General features: G+C 38.1%; 1 protein-coding gene across 15 annotated transcripts in view; it reads left to right on the top strand.

The window, feature by feature from the left end:
* Window positions 1-21,640, top strand: part of pdzrn3b (PDZ domain containing RING finger 3b) — a 256,148-nt gene that overhangs the window by 165,744 nt on the left and 68,764 nt on the right. The window contains exons 1-2 of one of the 15 annotated variants that reach the window (XM_059944348.1): window positions 9,625-9,649; window positions 10,821-10,987. The exons of 13 other annotated variants lie outside the window; for them this stretch is intronic. In XM_059944348.1, the coding sequence (XP_059800331.1) occupies window positions 9,631-9,649; window positions 10,821-10,987 (186 nt within the window). In that variant the 5' untranslated portion in view covers window positions 9,625-9,630. Of the gene's footprint in view, window positions 1-9,406; window positions 9,650-10,820; window positions 10,988-21,640 lie in introns of those variants that run through there. One more of the 15 variants, XM_059944355.1, reaches the window with a different exon arrangement.

The raw sequence follows: 21,640 nt of genomic DNA, 5'->3' as shown, positions 1-21,640 counted from the left end.
CATTTTTAAAACCACTCATCAGCTCTCTTAATAACATTTATTCTAAGTTCTAAACTCCAAGTGTGAGGAAACTGCCAAACAGTTGTAGAAAATGTTAAAGTCTTCCTTGATATTTCTGAGCTAGAGATTGCAAAGGAAGTAATCAACCAGGTTCTCTCTCCCATCTGTTGAAATTTTGTGTGTGGATATTGGATGAGGATAGGGAGTGAGTTGGTTCCAGTGAATCACCAGACTGATCATCATTGACAAGGTGAACAAAGCAACAGTAAACAGTTTACTGCATTGTTGGTTGTTGGGAGCTATGGGTATATTCAGGGATAAAATCAAAAAAATGATTGACAGACCTGACTGAACACTGTTAAATTTATGATTGTCATGCACTCAAATACTTTTATGATGAGTTTGTTTTCATGTAGCTGCATGGACTTGAACATTTGCCAGTAATAAATAATTTGTGGTAAAGAGAATGTGGAACACTTAGATATCATTTGTTACAATCTACGTCATAGCTCTTAACGTCACCAAGTTTTTAAAATTTGAATTATTCAGCCATATAGTATGAAACCACTCACCTATACATGAAGGGAAGTTTACAGTGGCCAGTTATTCTGCAGTGTGAATGTCTTGGGATGTGGGAGAAAATGGGAGTAGCTGGAGAAATCCAAACGATGTCAGGGAGAATGTGCAAGCTCCACACTGGCAGCACTTGAAGTCAGAATCCAACCTAGGATGCTGGAGCTGGGAGTCAGCGGCTCTATCTCATGCTTCACTCTGTCAGCCTCTACAATAATTAAAGGGAAATTTAGCATCATTTAGTTTATGTGAGGTTGCCAGACTCTAATTGCACGAGACCCTTTGGAATGCATATATCTGAAAATGGCTCAAAACTACACTGATGTCTTTCTTTTATAATATCTCACCTGTGCAGAGGGGAGAGTCAGATACATGCGGCAGGGAAAACGAAAGATTTGTTGGGAGGACAGAGTTTGGGAGTGGGTAGAAGATCCTGTGTTCTAGTAAGGTATTGTAGGCAAGGTTATGGAGGGGTTCTACTGTGAAGACTATTGGGTGGTGGGTATCATGGACATGAGTGTCATATGCACAAAATATCTGTATCAAAACTCCAATTAACAAGGTCCCAAATGATGTTCACTAATCAGGCTTCTTAAAATTATTTTGCATAGTGCCTAAAAACATTGTAATAAGCAGTAGAATCTCTAGGCCTAAGTTTTGTAATGATTTGGACAGCTGTAGGTATTGTAACTGGAATTGTATGATTAACAGTCTAATAACTAAATATACAACAAGAGAAAAATGTGTAGTTCTGCACCATTAACTTCACATTGCTTCACATATAAATTGCAGGTAACTCATCGAAGAGCTTTAATAAAGAGAATTTCAGCAGTATTTGTGGATAAGGCAGAGGTAAAGCATGATGAACTGTATATTTGATCCTCTTTGTATGGTCCATTCTAAAGAATTACAAATCATTGCACTTCCAGGAACTCTCATTAAAACATTTCTTTCTCAGGATAATAAAAGCTTTAGCATCTTATCCAAAATGCTCCAGCTCCAGCGGAAGGTGTGTTTTTGACGGAGTTTTCATTGATCAATTTCTTTGAAATTCTGGATTATTTTAATTTTTAGCTTTACATCTTTGATTTTGGGATCTGTCTAAAATACTTTAAAACCACCAAATGGAGTGGAAGGTGGATCTCCAGCTCTGGTTGATCTGAGTGTCATTTGTTTAGATTGAAGGTTGCTCGTTCTTTGTGGAAACATAATCATTACTCCAGCCAAATTAATTTTCTTTTAACAGGAAAAGTTGTTAGAGCTGTTAGCTATCTTGTAAAAATGTTTACATGTAGTGATACTATTGACTTGTAAAAATAATAGGTCATTATTCTCCTTGTGCAGTTTCCACAATAACATTTAAACCTTTTGTGCTCTGAAACTCCAGGGTTTGCTTTATCCCATTATTCTTGGCTTCCGTGCTGAATTATGTACTAAATTCCCCTGTTTATTGATTTTTCTAAGGTCCATTAATCTGGTTCTGTAAAGCACCAGAATCTCATGTGTTGTTTTTATATATATCAACACAAAAAACTTGTACAGACACACACATATGGTGCAATATTAAACAATATTTAATGTCTGATGTATACAAATCTGAAATAGATTATTTGGATTAGGCTACAAGAATGACTAGGATTAGAGTATTTTTAATATCTGATGGACATACGTGATACTTGAAGTGTGAAATTATGATGATTTTTCTTGCACACATCAACAACCAGGTTAACTATGTTGTCTGGCTTATGCTATTACCACCTGTCCTAATTGGTGCATACATGGCCAGGTGCATTTCCACTTCATTAGGTTCTTAACTTTACAGATGGTTATTGTAACAGATTTGTCAGATCTTCTTTGTTTTCCATCTGATTTCCGGATCTGCCTTTTGCAATTCACCTGGCACCAGTGAGTTTCAATTCTTCAAATAAGTCAAAAGAATTTTACTGGTTTTCCCTATTCAACAGTTTTTTTTTTCTATGAGCTAATACATTGAACACAATCAATTAAGTGAAATTTTCAACCCTGCCCTTTACCACCAGTATTACCTTGAGCACAGCAAAATCCCTTTAAAGTAGTCAGGTATTTGTTTAAACAAGGTGATAGTTCACAAGAGCTTTCTTTTACACAGAGTATTTAATTTCAGCTTTACAGCCACTGATTTACTCAAGCTACAGAAAGGACTCTGTTTGACAGGCTGGGGACCTGTAATCTTCAGAAACTGCCCCTTAATGACGGTGGCGCCTGTCTGTAGCTCAGAAGTCCCTTTCTTAATTGGGCATTTTTGAGAAACTGGCAATTGAAATTTTCCACCTGAATTGACCATGAATAATTTATGTGATCCAATAGCATAAAGAGATAAAGTATTTAGTTTTGATTATGTACTTTATTTAGGGTTTCCAAATATATTCCAGTTTCCTGTTCAAGTCAATATTGTAATGTTTGTGCTTTGTTGGTGGACCTTTCAGTTTTTGTGACAGTGCAGTAAAATGAAGTGAATCTCACTTTTGTTGCTAAAATTTGGCAAATAGATTTCTCGACCCCATTGCAATGGTTTTGTAATCACAGTTCGATATCAGAAAATCAGTTTAATTTGTGTATTTGAAGTTAACTAATGAGTAACTGAAAGAATTTATCACAAGATTTTTATTGGCATTGCATGCTCTGTGAAACTCAGTACCCAGTAAAGGTTCAGAAAATGTTTTAATTTTTCTCTGTCATAACATTTCGCTAGATATCTGTAATGAATCTCCTGTTTAGGCAATCTATTGTGCATTTCTTCAAATAATTAGTTGTTTTCATCAATCACAAACAAAACTTAACACTAATTCTGAAACACTTATTTTTACTGAACTTATATCACACATATTTATTGTTATGCTGTAGCAGTACAATTGAAGATGTCACATTTCTGAACATATATTTTGAAAGAATGATTTTTTAAACAGCGTGAAAGGTTAAACAAAGAGATACCAGTACCAATCCTACTAACAATGTCTGTCTGAATTTAATTTCTGAAAGAAAAAAATGTAGCCTGTACTGGCAGACAATAGCTTAAATTTCTCCATTAAATCTAGTACTTATGAGTGTTGATGGGATGATTTAAAAATTCCATCTTAAATCAATCTTCATTTATTTCATAGGCAGGCTCATATTTCAATCACTTCTAAATGGTCCTGATACATCCACACATCTGTCCGGTGTACTGAAGCAGGTGGTAGAGGTCACTGGGGAGGAAAAATTGGAGTCTGTCACTCACTGCTTCTTGAGGACAAGGCTGCCAGGAAAGGAAATGAATTGAACACCAAAGCTGCATCTGACATTTCTTGGGGCCTCCACCAATCTCTTCTGTAACTCCAGCTGTTCATATCATTCCCTAGAGAGTCTGTTAATCTCCCGCCACAACTTTTGCAGGGGACTAGCAAGACCTACTTGTGACTGGGTTATTTTACCAATAGTGTACAGCTAAGTAAGTTTTAGTACGCGGGGAGTAGTTTAGGTCAAGGCAGTCATGCGGTTTTATTTCAGACTACTTATCTTACATATGGGCATGATACGATGCTTTAGAGAATACAGTGAAGTTCACAAAATACAGTTCTTTATATTTTGATCTAGTTTTTTCTAGATAATGTAACTTTAACTTGCACAAGATGCTGGGACAGATATTGAAACAGTGACAAAACTATTGTACATTTTCATTTGATGAATCTGCTAATTAGCTACTTTCCTTGCTGTATTTCTTTATGAAGCTATTTTTAAAGTACACCAATGCAAAGTTAAACACAGAAAATACTTTTTATAAGGTTGTAAGACTTGGGAGTAGACTTAGGCCATCCTGACTATCAAACCTGCTCTGTCACTTGATCATGACTTATTTATTTTTACCTGTCAGCCCCATTCACCTACTTCCGCCCCGAAACTTTTGACTCCCTTACTAATCAAAAACCTATCAACTGGACCTTTGGTTTACTTGCAGACCCCAGTCAATTTGGATAGGTAACAACACTTCCTCCACAATGATCATCAGAACACGTGCACCACAAGGCCGTGTGCTTAGCTCCCCACTCTGTTCACTTTATACTTATGACTCTGAAGTTAAGTACAGCTCCAATTCTATTTATATGTCTGCTTGGTGGTGACATCTAGGAGGGAGATTGAAAATCTGGCCAAATGGTACCAGAACAATAACCCCTCACTCAGTGTCAGCGAAACCAAAGAACTGATTATTAACTACAGAAGGAGGAATTTGGAGATCCATGAGCCAATCGTCATCAAGGAATCAGAGGTGGAGATGGTCAGCAACTTTAAATTCTCAACATTATTATTTCAGGGGATCTGTCCCAGATCTGGGTCTTCTTTAGATTTGGCAAGTCATCTAAAACTTTGCCAAACTTCTACAGATGCCCAGTGGAGAGTATACTGACTGATTACATCATGGCCTGGTATGTAAAAAGCACTGCCCTTTAATGGAAAAACCTACAAAGAGTAGTGGATACAGCCCAGTCCATCATGGGTAAAGCCCTCTACACTATTGAGCAGTGTTGTAGGAAAGCAGCATCCATCATCAAGGACCATTCTGGCTATGCTGACTTCTCACTGCTGCCATCAGGAGGGAGGTACAGAGCCTCAGGTCCCACACCACCAGGTTCAAGAACAGCTATTACCCCTCAACCATCAGGATCTTGAACCAGAGGGGATGATCTGGATGATGATGGGGTGGTAAATTGGATTATTAAGAATGCAGATGATACTAAGGTAGGTGTCGTTAATGGATAATGAAGTAGGTTTTCAAAGCTTGCAGAGAGATTTAGGCCAGTTAGAAGTGAAAGATGGCAGATGCAGATTAATGCTGATAAGTGTGAGGTGCTACATTTTGGTAGAAATAATCCAAATAGAACATACATGGTAAATGGTAGGGCATTGAAGAATGCAGTAGAACAGAGTGATCTAGGAATAATGGTGCATAGTTCCCTGAATGTGGAATCTCATGTGGATAGGGTGGTGAAGAAAGCTTTTGCTATGTTTGCCTTTATAAATCAGGGCATTGAGTATAGGAGTTGGGATGTAATGTTAAAATTATACAAGGCATTGGTAAGGCCTAATTTGGAGTACTGTGTACAGTTCTGGTCACCAAATTATAGGGAAGATATCAACAAAATAGAGAGAGAACAGAGAAGATTTACTAGAATGTTACCTGGTTTTCAGCACCTAAGTTACAGGGAAAGGTTGAACAAGTTAGGTCTTTATTCTTTGGAGTGTAGAAGGTTGAGGGGGGACTTGATAGAGGTATTTAAAATTATGAGGGGGATAGATAGAGTTGACGTGGATAGGCTTTTTCCATTGAGAGTAGGGGAGATTCAAACAAGAGGACATGAATTGAGAGTTAGGGGGCAAAAGTTTAAGAATAGCATGAGGGGGAATTTCTTTACTCAGAGAGTGGTAGCTGTGTGGAATGAGCTTCCAGTAGAAGTTGTAGAGGCAGGTTTGGTATTGTCATTTAAAGTAAAATTGGATAGGTATATGGACAGGAAAGGAATGAAGGGTTATAGGCTGGGTGCGGGCCAGTGGGTCTAGGTGAGTGTAAGCGTTGGCACGGACTAGAAGGGCCAAGATGGCCTGTTTCCGTGCTGTAATTATTATATGGTTATATATGGTTATAACATACTCAAACCAACACTGAACTGATTCCACAACCTATGGACTCACTTTCAATGACTCTACATCTCATGTTCTCGATATTTATTGCTTGTTTATTTATTTATTACTACTACTTTGTTTTTTTTCCTCTCTTTTTATTTCCAGTTTGTTGTCTTATGCACATTGGTTGTTTGTCTGTCTTTGTTACATTGATTCTATTGCTTCTTTGCATTTACTGTGAATGCCGCAAGAAGATGAAGCTCGGGGCAGTATATAGTGATATATATGTACTTTCATAATAAATTTACTTTGAACTTTGAACTTTGAACTGTGCTTTGAATTTACACAATGATGCAGCCTCCACAGCCATCTGTGACAAAGAATTCCATAGATTCACTGTTCCTCTGGCTAAAGAAATTCTTCCTCATTCTGTCCTAAAGGACATTCTTTTATATTGAGGGTATGCACTGTGGTTCTCAAGTCTCCTTACTTGTTAATTTGTCAAAGAAGTCCAAAAGATTTGTTTGGAAGATCTCCCCTTTAGGCAGCTATGCTGATTTCAGTCTATTTTACCATATGCTTCCAAGTATTCTGAAATATCAGCCTTAATAATGGACTCTGAATTCTTACCAGCCATTGAAATCGGGCTAAGGAGCCTATAATTTCCCATCTTTTTCCTCCATCAATGGAATGGCATTTGTGATTTTCCAAGTCCTTTGGAACCATTTGTTATTCTAGTAATTTATGAATGTTCACTGCTAAAGCCTCTACAATCTCTTCAGCTACCTCTTTCAGAAAACTTTGTTGTAGTCTATCAGCTCCAGGTGACTTATCTACCTCAAGATCTCTCAGCCTTCCAAGTACCTTTCCCTTTAGAATAGCAACTACATTCACTATTGCCCCCAGACTCTCTCAAGTTTCTGGCATCATGTTGGTATCTTCCACAGTGTAGACTACTATTGCAAACTTCTTATTTTGTTCTATTTCTTTGTTCCCCATTACTGCCACTTCAGCACCATTTTCCAGTGGTCCAATATCCATTCTCTGTTACTTTCATATATCTGGAGAAACTTTTGGTATTGTCTTTTATATTATTGGTTAGTCTGCCTTCATATTTTGTCTTCTCACTCCTTTTGCTTTTTTGGTTGCCTTCTGGTGGATTTTGAAAAACTTCCCAGTCCTCCAGCTTTCTACTAATTGTTGCATTATTGTAACTTTGCTTTTATGCTGTCTTTGACTTCCCTTGCCAGCCACAATCATCACATTCTCCCCTTAGAATTATTCTTCTTTGGTATGAAATGAGATGAAACAGAGACTGAGCACAAACCCATGATTGACTGCAGCTCTCATCAATCTCACCAATTAAAGCACTGAGGAAGATCGAAATCATCGAGGTGGGTACATAGGCAAGTGAGTGTTCAGTGCTTTCTCCCAGCCTCTCGCTCGCTGCTGACAGAGGAAGGTGTCTGTGTGTGATAGCCTCTCTCCTCGCTCATTGCCCCCAATGGAAGGTCCTTGCATTTGAATGATCTCTCTCGCTCCTTCAGTGCTGTTAGAGGACGCTGCCGGAGCAAGGTTTGATCAATGCGTTTTGTGGACTGTGGACTCCAATTCACAGTAATTATATTTCCCAGTTTCTTGTTGCTCCTTTTTTTGTTGCTAGCTTGGGTGATTTTGAATCAGGGTGCCCTGTAGAGCTGAAGTTACACTGAACTGAATTGAAATATGTCTTTTGATATTGTGTTTTATATTTTTTGTTTTCACTTGTTTTTTTTTTGTTGCTGTTTGTGCAGTTTGTTTTTATTGTGCATAAGGGGAGGGGAGTTGATGTTTTTTTTTCTTTGAACAGATTGCATGTTTCATCTTTGTTTTATGGCTGTCCAGGGGGGAGATGAATCTCAGTTGTATACTGCATACATATTTTGATAATAAATGCACTTTGAATTATCTGAATCTTCCAAATCATTCCCAGAAAATCCTGCCATTGGCGATCTACCATTATCCCTGTTTGGCTCCCCTTCTGATCAGCTTTAGCCAGCTCCTCTCACATGCCTCTGTAGATACCTTTACTCAGATGTAATAACAGTGCATCTGAATTTAGCTTCTGCCTCTCAATCTGCAGGGTGAATTCTATCATATTATGTTCACTGCCTCCAAGTGGTTCCTTTATCTTAAGCTCCTTAATTAAAACTGGTTCACAACATCAAATCCAGAATTGCCTTTTTCTTTGTGGGCTGGACCATGAATTGATCTAGAAACTATCTCATATGCATTCTACAAATTCCTCCTTTTGGGATCCAGTGCCAACCTGATTTTCACAGTCTATCTGTGTATTGAAGTCTTATGGTTCTCAATATTTTAAGGGCATGAAATAGAGTTTCACAAAAATCATTTATTTAAAATTGGAATCACAAGATATTCAAAGTGTGTTAAGCTGGGTACATATTGGGTGAGGAACAAGTTTGTAGCAAATGGTTAACAGAGCACAACACAGCTCAGTCCTCGGGGGAACCATGTGTGCTATCCCAAGAACCAGAATTTGTATATGCAGAAGCAAAGATTCCCTACCATCCAAAGATGAGTATTAGGGCCATTACTCCTATGGCCTTAAATAAAAGGAGAATCAGAATTAGGTTTAATATCACTGGCATATGTTGAGAAATTTTGTTATCTTTGTGGCAGCAGTATTCAGATTCAGATTCAGTTTATTGTCATTTAGAAACCACAAATGCAATGCAGTTAAAAAATGAGACAACGTTCCTCCAGAATGATATCACAAAAGCACATGACAAAACAGACTACACCAGAAAATCCACATAACATTTGGCAATCCCCAATCCAGAGTCCGGAGAGGCTGCTGCATATTAATATTGCGCTACCGACTAGCGCGTTCCCCGGAAAGGAGCTCCAATTCCACCAGACAAACAAGACCAAAACTAAAGCTACAAGACCTGCACAAAACCACATAGTTACAACATATAGTTACAACAGTGCAAACGATAGCATAATTGATGAAAAACAGACTATGGGCATGGTAAGAATAGTCCAAGTATAATGTAATACTTAATCATAGAAAAAAACTGCGAATTATGTGTATATACACACACACACACACACACACACACACACACACACACACACACACACACACACACACACACACACACACACACACACAAACAATAGTTAATTTAAATACATTGTGCAAAATTAGAAATTTAAAAAGTAGTGGAGTAGTGTTCATGGGTTCAATGTCCATTCAGAGATTGAATGGCAGAGGAGAAGAAGCTGTTCATGAATCATTGATTGTGTGCCTTCAGGCTTCAGTACCTCCTTCCTGATGATAGCAATGAGAAAAAGGCATGATGGACATCACTTTTGAGGCATCGGCCCTTGCAGATGTCCTGGATACTATGGAGGCTAATGCCTGTGATGGAGCTGAGTAAGTTTACAACTCTCTGCAACTTACTTCGATCCTGTGCAGTGTCTTCCCCCCCTCCCACCACACCCCCCTCCACACCAGACATTGATGCAGTGAGTTAGAATGTTCTCAACAGTACATCTGTAGAAATGTGAGTGTTTTTGGTAACATATTAAATTTCCTTAAACTCCTAATGAAGTAGAGCCATTGTTGTGCCTTTCATGTAGCTGCATCAATATGTTGGGTCCAGCTCAGATCCTCAGAGATATTGACACCCAGGAACTTGAAATTAATCACTCTTTTCACTTCTGATCCCCTATGAGCACTGGTGTGTGTTCCCTTGTCTTACCCTTTCTGAAGTCCACAATTGGTTCTTTGGGCTTACTGAAATTGAGCGCTAGGTGGTTGTTGTGAATCCACTCAGCTAGCTGATATAGCTCACTCCTGTACTCCTTCTCATCACAGCTAAGATTCTGTATCATCTGCAAACTTATAGATGGCATTTGAGCTGTACCTAGCCGCACAGACTTGGGTGTCTCTATAGAGCAGTGGGCTAAGCAATTGTCCCTGAACTGAGCCAGAGTTGATTGTCAGCGAAGTGCAGATGTTATTTCTGATCAGCGTAGGTCGTGGTCTTCCAGTTAGGAAATCAAGCATTCAGATGCAAAGGTCCAGGTGCTGGAGCTTTTCGATCAGAACTGTAGGAATGATTGTTTTAAATGCTGAGCTGTAGTCAAGACACCATCCTGACATAGGTATTTGCATTGTGCAGCTGATCCAATGCCGTGAATAAAGCCAATGAGATTGCACCTGCCATAGCCCTATTGCTGTGGGTCCATATCCTTGCTGAGACAGGAGTTAATTCTAGCCATGACCAACTTCACAAAGCACTTCATCACTGTAAATGTGAGTGCTACTGGACGATAATCATTAAGGCAGCTCACCCTGCTCTTCTTGGGCACTGGTGTAACTGTTAACCCTTTGAAGCAAGTGGGAACATCTGATTGTGGGGTTGAGAGGGTCTTACTTTGTCCTGCTTGGCTGCAAGCAATTGGCAAAGTCCAGTGTGAGTAAAAATGAAACAGTGAAGCTGAAGTCCACAAAACTGTAAGATATAGGGGCACAATTAGGCTATTAGTTCCATCAAGTCCGCTCTGCCATTCGATCATGGTTGATTTATTTTCCCCCTCAGCCCCATTCTTCTGCCTTCTCACCTCAACTTTTGAGGCCCTGACTGATGATGAATCTACCAACAAAACACACAAAATGCTGGTGGAACACAGCAGGCCAGGCAGCATCTATAAGGAGAAGCACTGTCGACGTTTCGGGCCGAGACCCTTCGTCAGGACTAAAAAGATAGTAAGAGATTTGAAAGTAGTGGGGGGAGAGGGAAATATGAAATGATAGGAGAAGACCGGAGGGGGTGGGATGAAGCTAAGAGCTGGAAAGGTGATTGGCGAAAGTGATACAGAACTGGAGAAGGGAAAGGATCATGGGATGGGAGGCCTTGAGAGAAAGAAAGGGGGGGAAGCACCAGAGGGAGATGGAGAACAGGCAAACAACTAAATATGTCAGGGATGGGGTAAGAAGGGGAGGATGGGCATTAATGGAAGTTAGAGAAGTCAATGTTCATGTCATCAGGTTGGAGGCTACTCAGCCGGTATATAAGGTGGTGTTCCTCCAACCTGAGTGTGGATTCATCTTGACTGTAGAGGAGGCCATGGATAGACATATTAGAATGGGAATGGGATGTGGAATTAAAATGTGTGACCACTGGGAGATCCTGCCTTCTCTGGCGGACCGAGTGTAGGTGTTCAGCGAAACGGTCTCCCAGTCTGCATCGGGTCTCACCAATATATAAAAGGCCACACCGGGAAGGATCTACCAACCTCTGTTTTAAATATACCCAAAGGCATGGCCTGCACAACCAGCTGTGACAATTAATTACACAGATTTATCATCCTCTTGTAAAACAAGTTCCTCCTCATTCCTGATCTAAGGAACTTTTCTGGTATTCTGAGGCTGTGTCCTCTACTCCTAAACTCTCACTGTTGGAAACATCCTCTCAACATCCAATCTATCTCAGTCTTTTAATATTAGCTATTTATCAGTGATATCCCCCCTCACTCTTCAAATCTTCAATGAGTACATCATACACTTCAGATACATTAACCCTTTCATTTCTGGAATCATTTTCATGAACCCCCTCTGGACCCTCTCCAATGCCAGCACATCCTTTCTTACAATACTCAGAACTGCTTACAATACTCCAAGTGCAACTTGAACAATGCCTTATAAAGCCACAGCATTACATCCTCACTTTTATATTCTAGTCCTCTCGAAATGAGTGCTAACTTTGCATTTGCCTGCCATACCTCCAGCTCAACCTGCAAGTTAATATTTAGGAAATTCTGCATGAGGATCCTCAAGTCCTTTTGCACTTCTGATTTCTGACTTTGATCACCATTTAGAAAATGGTCTACAGAAAATGATCTTCCTTCTGCTACTTCTTTGCCCATTCTTCTAATCTGTCCAAGCCCGGCTTCCTCAAAACCACCTGCCCTCCACCTATTTTTGTATCATCTCTAAAGCTAACTACAAAGCCATTCAGTTCCTTCATCCAGATTACTGACATAAGTGATGTTAGAAAGTTTGTGAAATCCTTAGAATCTTCTCTGTTTCTGCATAGATATGACCTAATGTGTGAAGATCAGACCACATAAGTCCTAAAACATAAAGAAAACCCAATTAAATATAACACAAAAACATTATATTTGTTAGTGTATTTATTGAGAAAAATAATCCAATATTACATGTATTTGTTGGAAAAAGTAGGTGAACCTTTGGTTTCAGTAACTGCTGTGACCCCTTGTACAACAATAACTTGAACCAGATGTTTCTGGTAAATGTTGATCAGTCCTGCACAATGGCTTGGAGGAATTTTAGGCCATTCCTCCTCACAAAACTGCTTCAACTCTGGGATGTTGTTGGCTTCCTTGCATGAACTGCTTGCTTCAGGTCCTTCTCTAAAGTATTTATAGGATTAAGCTCAGGACTTTGACTCAGCCATTCCAAAACATGAATTTTGTTTTTTTTTAACCATTTCATTGTTGATTTACTCTTGTCTTTTGGATCATTGTCTTGCTGCATTATCTAATTTCTATTAAACTTCAGGTGATGCACTGCTACCCTGACATTCACCTGTAAAATTCATCTGTAGAAATTATTGTTTCCTTAATGATTGCCTTGAGGCAACAAAGCAATAAAGCAACCCCAACCCATGCTCCTTCCACCATGCTTCACAGTTGGGATGAGGTTTTGGTGTTGAGATGCAGATCTTTCTTGAGAAGAGCAGGCTCTGTCAGTAACCTGACATTGTGTGTCTTTTTATAGGGCAGAGCATCTCTACAACCCACACCTCTGATCTCATCTCATTCTCCAAATAGATTTTGTAGAATCATTACCCCAGAGGTTCTATACTTTTTCCAACAAATACATGTAATACTGCATTATTTTTCCCAATAAATAAATAAATAAATAAACAAGTATAACATTTTTTTGTTTTACTTATTCAGTTTTGTTCTCCTTATCTAGTTTTATGAGTTACACGAAGATCTGATCATATTTTAGGTCATATTTATGCGGAAATAGAGAAAATTCTAAAGAGTTCACAAACTTTGTAGCACCACTGTATAACATGAAAAGTAGTAGTCCCAACATCAACCCCTGCGGAATACCGCTTGTCACTCTCAACCAACCAGAAAAGGTCCTTTTTATTCCCACTCTTTGCCTCTTGTCAGTCACCCAATCTCCTGTCCATGCTGGATTCTTTCCTATAATACCATGGGTGCTTCGCTTGTTTAGCAGGCTCATGTGTGGCACCTTGTAAAAGGCCTTCTGAGAGTTCAAGTACACAACATCCACTGTTATTTGCTCAAAGAATCCCAACAGATTTCTCCTTAAGGAAACCATTTTGGCCTATCCTGTGCCTCCAAGTACCCTGAAACCTAAATAATGGATTCCCAACATCTTGCCAACCATTGGAGATGGTCTAATTGGCCTATAATTTTCAGTTTTTTGCTATTTTGTGTTCTCCTTTGCTCTTATGCTCTTTGACTTCCATTGTCAGCCGTGGTTGCCTCATCCTCCTTTTGGAATGAAACAATCATGCGACTTCCAAATTATTACCAGAAACTTCAACCATTGCTGTTTTGCCATCATCTCTGCTCATGTCCCATTCCATTCAACTTTGGCCAGCTGCTCTCTCATGCCTCTGTAGTTCGCTTTACTCAACTGTTATACTGGTACATCGGATTTTAGCTTTTCCTTCTCAATCTACAGATGAAATTCTATCATATTATGATCACCAACTCCTAAGGGTTCGTTTGCCTTAAGCTCCCTAATCAAATCTAATTCATTACACAACACCCAATCCAAAATTCTTTCTCTTGGGGTTGAGCAACAACCTCATTTTCCCAATGTACCTGCGTAGTGAAATCCCCTATGATTATTGTAGCATTGCTCTTTTCATGTGCCTTTTCTGACTTCCATTGTAATATGTACCTCACATCCTGGCTTCTATGTGGACAACTGTATTTATCAATCGAGCCTCTCTGCCTAACTGCCTGTCCTTTAAACACAGTGCATAACCTGGGATGTTAAGCTCCCAGCTATGATCTTCTTTCACTCAGTTAGTTTGCAGGTGAATGGTAGAATCTGGCAGGAGTTAATGAGAATGTGGAGCGAATAAAATGTGGATCAATGTAAATGGGTGGTGATGGCTGCACATGAACTAGAAGAGCTAAAGGGCCTTCTTCTGTGTTCTATCCCTCTATGACTCTATTTTTCATTTTCAGCTTCACACAAATGTGAGTTGCAAAGTAGCTGGATAAGGTAATGTACTGTAGTTGTTGTTGGGACAAGGTTTTCGTCTTGTAATCTTCCATATTCACGTGGTAAAAGCCACTAATAACATGAGTCCGAGGTAGGAGGAAAACAATCAGAGATTGTGATGTTCATGAGGGTAATACAGCAACTAATCAACAATTAAGCAAATTCCTTTTGGGAACTTGAAATTATGGAGATTTTCGGATAGGATAGGTAAAAGTTAGAAATGTTATTATCACGTTCAAAAACTAATTTTATATTATGGTGCTTGCTAGTATACTTCTCTTTAAGTGATGAAGAATTCTTTCCCTCCATTAACCGTTTCTTTTGACACCCACTAATGAAAATACAGATATCACTGACAAGGCTGGCATTATGACCCTCCCTCTTTGCCCTCTAAAGTTTGTAGCAAACTACTACCTTGAACTTCTACAATCATTCTGGTCAAGGTACTCTACAACAAAACCATAATGCCAGACATTTCAAGGTTTAGGATTCCTCAGAGGTTTCAGCAATGCCAAAGACCTCTTGCCCTAGGTTGTAGGAAGCATGTGTTTGGAGTAGCCTTACTAATTAATTGCAATGCATTCAGTATATGGTAAGCACTGAAGCCATTGTGCACCATGATGGCAGGAGTGATTATATAGGGTGATGTTCAACTTTTTGTGTGTCTGCAATGATGTGATTGATTTGCAATAACCATAATCATCTTTCTCTATGCATTTTATACAGAAGTTCAATTAACACTGAAATACTTTGAGTTAGAAAAAAAGTCCTATTTCTAACTTAAAGATCAGAAATACCTTCTTTAAATTTTCTCAGACAATTTGTGCTGTAGTTTTTCTCTAACTTTTTATAAATATGTATATCCTTAAACAGAACTACATAAATTACATCATAATATTAGATTTAGTGTCATTAGATGTTTGATTTCCTTAAACAATTATTTCTTTCACAACTGGTTGGATGTCCTAAAATAAAATTATTATAATACTGCAAATAAATTACTTTAACTACCAGTTTTTGGAGTGAAGTAATTTCTCAGTCTGTCATATACACTGAATTTAAATTGGGAATAAATTTACAAGCCATATATTGCTACAATAATTCACACGTGCCCACAAAATTTTTATGCTTCACAAAATAAGATCTTATCATTGTGATATGTATTTCCATTATACAAAATAAATGCCGTAACTAAAATATTTAGATGCCATATAAATTATGATAATAGCACTATCTAAGTTAGTTTGAAGACTGCTTCCTTAGTTAAATCAGTTAATTAGAATGTTCAGGTAGAAAATAAACTGGCCTATTTATTAGATTGCCTCCTATTAAGAGAAACTTATTAGTGCTGATATAAAGTGTTGCCTGAGGAATTCAAACAAAAAGAAACATATTAATAAATTATAGCAGGAACTTTCCAAAATTCATTTAAAGCACTAAAATTTCATAAATGTAGTGTTCTTTATATTTTTAGAGTAGGGCATCACAAGTCTGCTATAGCAAACTATCTGTTTTCAGAGAATGGCTTTTTAAGGTTTTCCTGAATCTCACAATATACCTAGGCTCGTTACTGACTCATCGGCTCTCGTCATGAGAAAGAAAGTGCATTGCACGCTGATTGTTTCACTGTTTAGATTGAACTCCTGCAAGAAATCTCTATTCTATAAACTAGAGGCCTCCAGCTATTTGAGCAATGAACCTTTCCTGAGTGTCACATTAAGTAGACCATATGAAATATTACGTCTGTTTGAGTCAGAATGTTGATTAAGACCCCAGAATATCTTATGTTTCCCGGACTACACAACTTTTATCTCCCACATTTCTCTTTTCTTACCTTTTTATCTGTGCTCACATATTTTCTCTTTCACCATTTGTTATTTTCTCTCTGAAATCACATATTTTCCTGTCACTGTTAGCCTTTTATTTCATGTTTCACTTTGTTGTTCATTTGTATTATAATGGCTTCTTATCCTTTTTACAATTCTGTCTGGATTGTGTCACTGAGACAATCCAGACAGAATATTAAGTGGATTAATTAATTGTCCCACTTACAGAACCAACCAAAACAAACTAATTAACAGAAATGAAAATTAGTATCTCAATCCTTCTACCTTTCATGTCCAAAGTGAGAGACTGTAATCCTGAATTCACTCTCCCCTTAATCATAACTTTTCCACTTGGTCAACACTGTAGTCACATTCTTATCACCTGAGAGTAAATAAATTTCTTCTGAATTCCTATTTCATTCCTTGTCAAATGTCCTCTATTGAGCAGGTTAAGTTTGTTCTGCCATTAAAGTGGAATTGCTCTATTGTGGATTTCTATGAGGCCATCTAGCACAGAGACCTTCTGCTCCTGTATTATCCTTGCCCATTTTGTTGGCACCCTCCTCAGTGCCTTTGTATAGTTTTCATAACATAGCATATGGTGTGCTCCAAAGCTGTAGCAAAATTTCCCTACCTTTCAATTATCTTCCTCTGCAAATAAGCCCAAGTATTAACGTTATACTTCAACAGTTTTAACAATTTCCTTATCTGTAAGCCCCTTTTCTCCTGTTCTGATTATTTTATATAATGTTTGATCTTATTTTTCTGACTTAAGCATAATATCCATAATGAAATTAATAATTAAAATAAAAATAACAAGTTCAGTTATATTTGTGGGAAGCAACATGATTAATTTGAGCAGGTAGTATGAAAACAAAAAAATTGCCATGAATGTCTTGATCAGGCCCTTGAAAAGGATTTAAACAGAATTTAGTTAGGAAAGCTTTGGATTTCAGGGGTATAGAGTAAGGTGATGTAGGCAGAATCAGATTGGAAAGGATGCCGAAAACATTGAATGCCTGGAAGGAAAATTTGAAACTCACATAATGCTACAGTTAGATTGAGAAATATGTTTAGTGATGATTAAAGTTTAGAAATGTCACACTTCACTTCATTTCATTGCAAATCCCTGTGAAATTATAATATTGAAATATTAACAGGGTTGTAATTCCATAAGGGTGATCCTTAGTTATACTTGTAAATTGACAAGAATTATTAGAATGAAGAAATAATACTGATTTGCAAATTCCAAAATCACCTTTCTGAGTCCAGCCTATTTTGAAGTGTTTTGATTTTACATTTGGTGATCAAAACCTTCCCATCCCATCCACCCAAAAAAGTTATTAAATTGATCAAAGCACAGAATGAAATTGTCTCTGATGTTCTTGTTTTAAAAAATCTTCAGATCAAGGACCAACCCGCTCAGCCTCACAACAGATTTAAGAATGAAAAATCAGTTTGTGAAAACTTATTCAACTTACCACTTTTGCATGACCTCTGATATTATTTGCATTTGACCTCCATCAGTACTTCCAGTTTGGATTATCTATAATGTCCGTTAAATCTTTCTGTAATTAAAGCTGGTTTATGAATAAGTAGGTTTAATTAAACAGATTAGCATCAGGAGAACTGTATAGACTGAATCCATTTCATTGCCATGAAAAATAGCTCTTACAAAATATATTTAAAGTTGTGAGCTTTCAGTTTCTAATCTGCTGAACCAGTTCAAACAGAAGGTTCAATTGTACTTACAGTAAATATTCTATTAAAAGATCATATTTTGATGAACTATTCAATTTCAGTTTATGGTTTAGAATTAAACTATCAAGATAGTTTCTCACTAAAAAGTAATTTACATCTGAAACACTTATTGTGCAGGGTTAGGCTTTTTTTTAAACAAAAGTAGTAATTAGAAGTTATGGCATGGTTTTTTTCTTCTTGTTATAATTTCATTTTATTTTAATTCCTAGTAACAAAAGCGAAACTACCATACTTTAATATCATCTGAAATCCTCAATTTGTGATTGTTTTAAATAATTATTGATTTTTGGGTATTACTGGCAATTCCATGATTTATTTCCCATACCTAACTGCTCTTGAGAAGGTGGGGGCGAATTATGGCAGTTCTCCTGGTGAATACACTCCAACAATACTCTTGGCAAAGAAATTCAGGAATATATACTGGTGATGTATTTCCAAACCAGGACATTTTGTGACTTGAGGAGAACCTGCCGATGGTGGTTCACCCATATTTCTGCTGCCTCAGTACTTCTTACCGGAGATACTGTTGGCATACTCTGGACAAGTAACTGCAGTAACTTCTGTATATGGTATATACTGCAGCCACTGTAGGCTGGTGGAGGAGAGAATCAATGCTTAGGGTGGTGCATGGCATATCAGTCAAGTGGGCTGCTTCACCCTGGATGATGTCGGAGCTGTACTTGTCCAGACAAACAAAAGGTATTCTATCATCTTCCTGACCTGTTCCTTAGTAGATAGAGGAAAACTTTTGCCTGTCATTTGCCATAGAATAGCTAGCCCCTGATCTGTTCTTGTAGTCGTAGTATTTATGTGGCTGCTCCAGTGGCTGTTACCTACAGAATATTTTTGCTGGTGGACTTAGTGATGGTACTAATATTGACTATCAAGGGTAGGTGGTTATTCTACATTTTTGTTGACTATGTTAACCAATAAGCGTCTCTGCTTAGACATAGCTAAGTATCTTCAACATCTTTAAATGATGTCTAAGAGGTCTTCCTGTTCAAGCATGTGACTGCAGTCAGGTTTACACAATGCTTGTGTGTTATATTGTAATGGCAAATCATATAATGTTGGTGAATATTATATTGTCTTTAGAATTCAGGTTTTAAACTAAATGCGATTATGTCGCACATAGAATGTACTGTGCTAAAGAATTTCTATTTCTAAGTCTTGCAAAATCTGAAAGGTTTACAGCAAAATATTTGTGGTTGAAGTTGATTTGTCCATTGCATAATATAACCACTTTGAAGGCATAAGACATTGGAACAGAATAAGCTATTCGGCACATTGAGTTTTCTCTGCCATTCGGTCATGGTTGATTTATTTTCCTGATCAACCAATTCTCTTGGCTTCTCCTTGTAACCTTTGATGCCCTTACTAATCAAGAAGCGTCAACCTCCACTTAAAGATACCCAATGACTTGGCCTCCACAGCCACTTGTGGCAATGGTTTTCACAGATTCTCTGCCCTCTGGCTAAAATTCCTTTTCAACACTGTTTTAAAAGGAGGTCTTTATATTTTTAGGCTGAACCCTCTGTTCCTACACTCTTCCACTACTCTATCTAAGCCTTTTGATATTGAGTTGGTTTCATTGCAAACCACCCTTATTCTTCTAAACTCCAGTGAATACACATCCAGAGCTCTTCATATGTTAATCCTTTCAATCCTGGGATCGTTCTCATAGTCCTCAGAAAAGTCAGGACTCAGGTTAGTCAGGTGAAAGAGATTTTAGGAAAAATATTGTAGATAGAATGATAAAATGAATCAAGCTTGTTCCACCGTTCTGGATCGAGAGATAGATGGCAAAGTATGGAAAGGAGAAGGGTCTGAGTAAATGTGAGGCTACAAATTATTACATGCAGGCTATCAATGGATTATGCATTTAATTAGGAAAACCACTGATTGCAAACCAGAACAATGGATATAAATAGCAATATTTTAAATGATGCTCAGGAGATGAGCAAAGACCAGAGGTGAAATTAAAGGTAAGAAAAACATGTTAAAAGATCTCAGCATCATGAGGTTGAGATATATGCTGAGATAGATGGAATTTCTTCAAAGCCGGAGAATTGCTTGTCGCCAAGTGTTTGATATTGGTTTCCAGGGCTAACTCCAAGTCCAATGTGGTACTCATTGATCAGTCGGTGTTAGTTTCTTTGAGGTGTTTTGTGGATACTGCCCTTTATCGGATTTTGATGCAGTTTGTTTCACAAATAGTTATGTCATCCAACCCACAAAAGACTGTCAGTTTGACGTTTGATGTTGAAGCTTGCCAAGTCAGCGTGGAGGATAGGCACTGCCACGCTGCATCTGAAAGCATTTGGAGTGTAGTTCTCCAGACAGCCTGTCAAGGTCAAGTTAATTTTGTTCCACCTGCATGTTATTTCAGGAATTATCACATCTATTAATGCCATTACCCAACTAATTGCATAGTAAATATTGACTATCCTATCACCAAACCATATCTAAGTCTTTCTGACTTGTTTCCTCCATCTTAGTGATAGAGTCATACAGCAGGAATAAATGCGCTTCTGCACACGAAGCCCATGCTAACTGTCAAGTATTCATATTCTCCAATTCTACATTAACCCCAATTCTTTTATTCTTCCCCACAATGCAGTCAACTCTGTCAGATCTTTCCACTCACCCTTACCGATGTAGGAGTCAAAGGGAGAATAGTCAAAAGTATTCAGTAGAGGTTAGGACTAAGTTTGGGTTGATGAGCTGAGAAGCAGGAACTCCACAAGCTGTGCTACTGTTTAGACCTTAGTGAGTGATAGCAATTATTAGCTGCTTCAAATCTGGTCATGGTGGATGTTGCCACCATCTCTGTTGATACAAGATGAAAGTAATCCCATCATGAAATGTCTTTGCTGGAGCTCTGAAGACTGACGAGTGAGATGGGAGAAGTATATAATGTTCAGAGAGGCACATACAATGTAAAGACTCTGAGTCTTCTTCTCAGGGTGCAAATGTCAAAATTACATAGCATACATTTAAGTAGCAAAGGGGAAATTTTAAAGGAGTTTAACCACATAGAATTTTTACTCGTTTTTTTTTGCATAGGTTACTGAGGGGACATGGTAGAACTGAGTACAATAGCAATGCTGGAGGCATTTAGAGAAAGACAGAAAAAGACAATTAATCAAGGTGCATGCACCACACACAGGGACGTGGGATTAGTGCATTGGCATCATGGTCAATCACAGATGTGATGGGCCAAAGGGTCTCATTCTGTGCCATCCTGTGATTTATGACTATAATATTCCTTACCCTGAGATTTATAACTATCACTTTAATCCTTTTCGCTCCTTATGGATCATAGGGCCTCAACAAAAGTCCTCCACTTTCTGCGATCTCTAGCAGATGTTTTTGCAGTCTCCCAAGTTTGGCCAGCAGCTTTCAGTTCATCCAAAAGCCTACGCCTCCAGGTTTGCTTTGGGTGACCTCTTCTTCTCTTCCCTTGTGGATTCCATTCGAGTGATTGTCGAGTGTCCTTCTCCTAGGCTATGTTGGTTCGCAGCACCTTCTT

The sequence above is a fragment of the Hypanus sabinus genome, chromosome 19 (assembly GCF_030144855.1).
Source record: "Hypanus sabinus isolate sHypSab1 chromosome 19, sHypSab1.hap1, whole genome shotgun sequence".
Taxonomy (NCBI): Eukaryota; Metazoa; Chordata; class Chondrichthyes; order Myliobatiformes; family Dasyatidae; genus Hypanus; species Hypanus sabinus.
The sequence above is the reverse complement of the archived record's forward strand: the minus strand, read 5'-3'. Positions and strand labels throughout refer to the sequence as shown.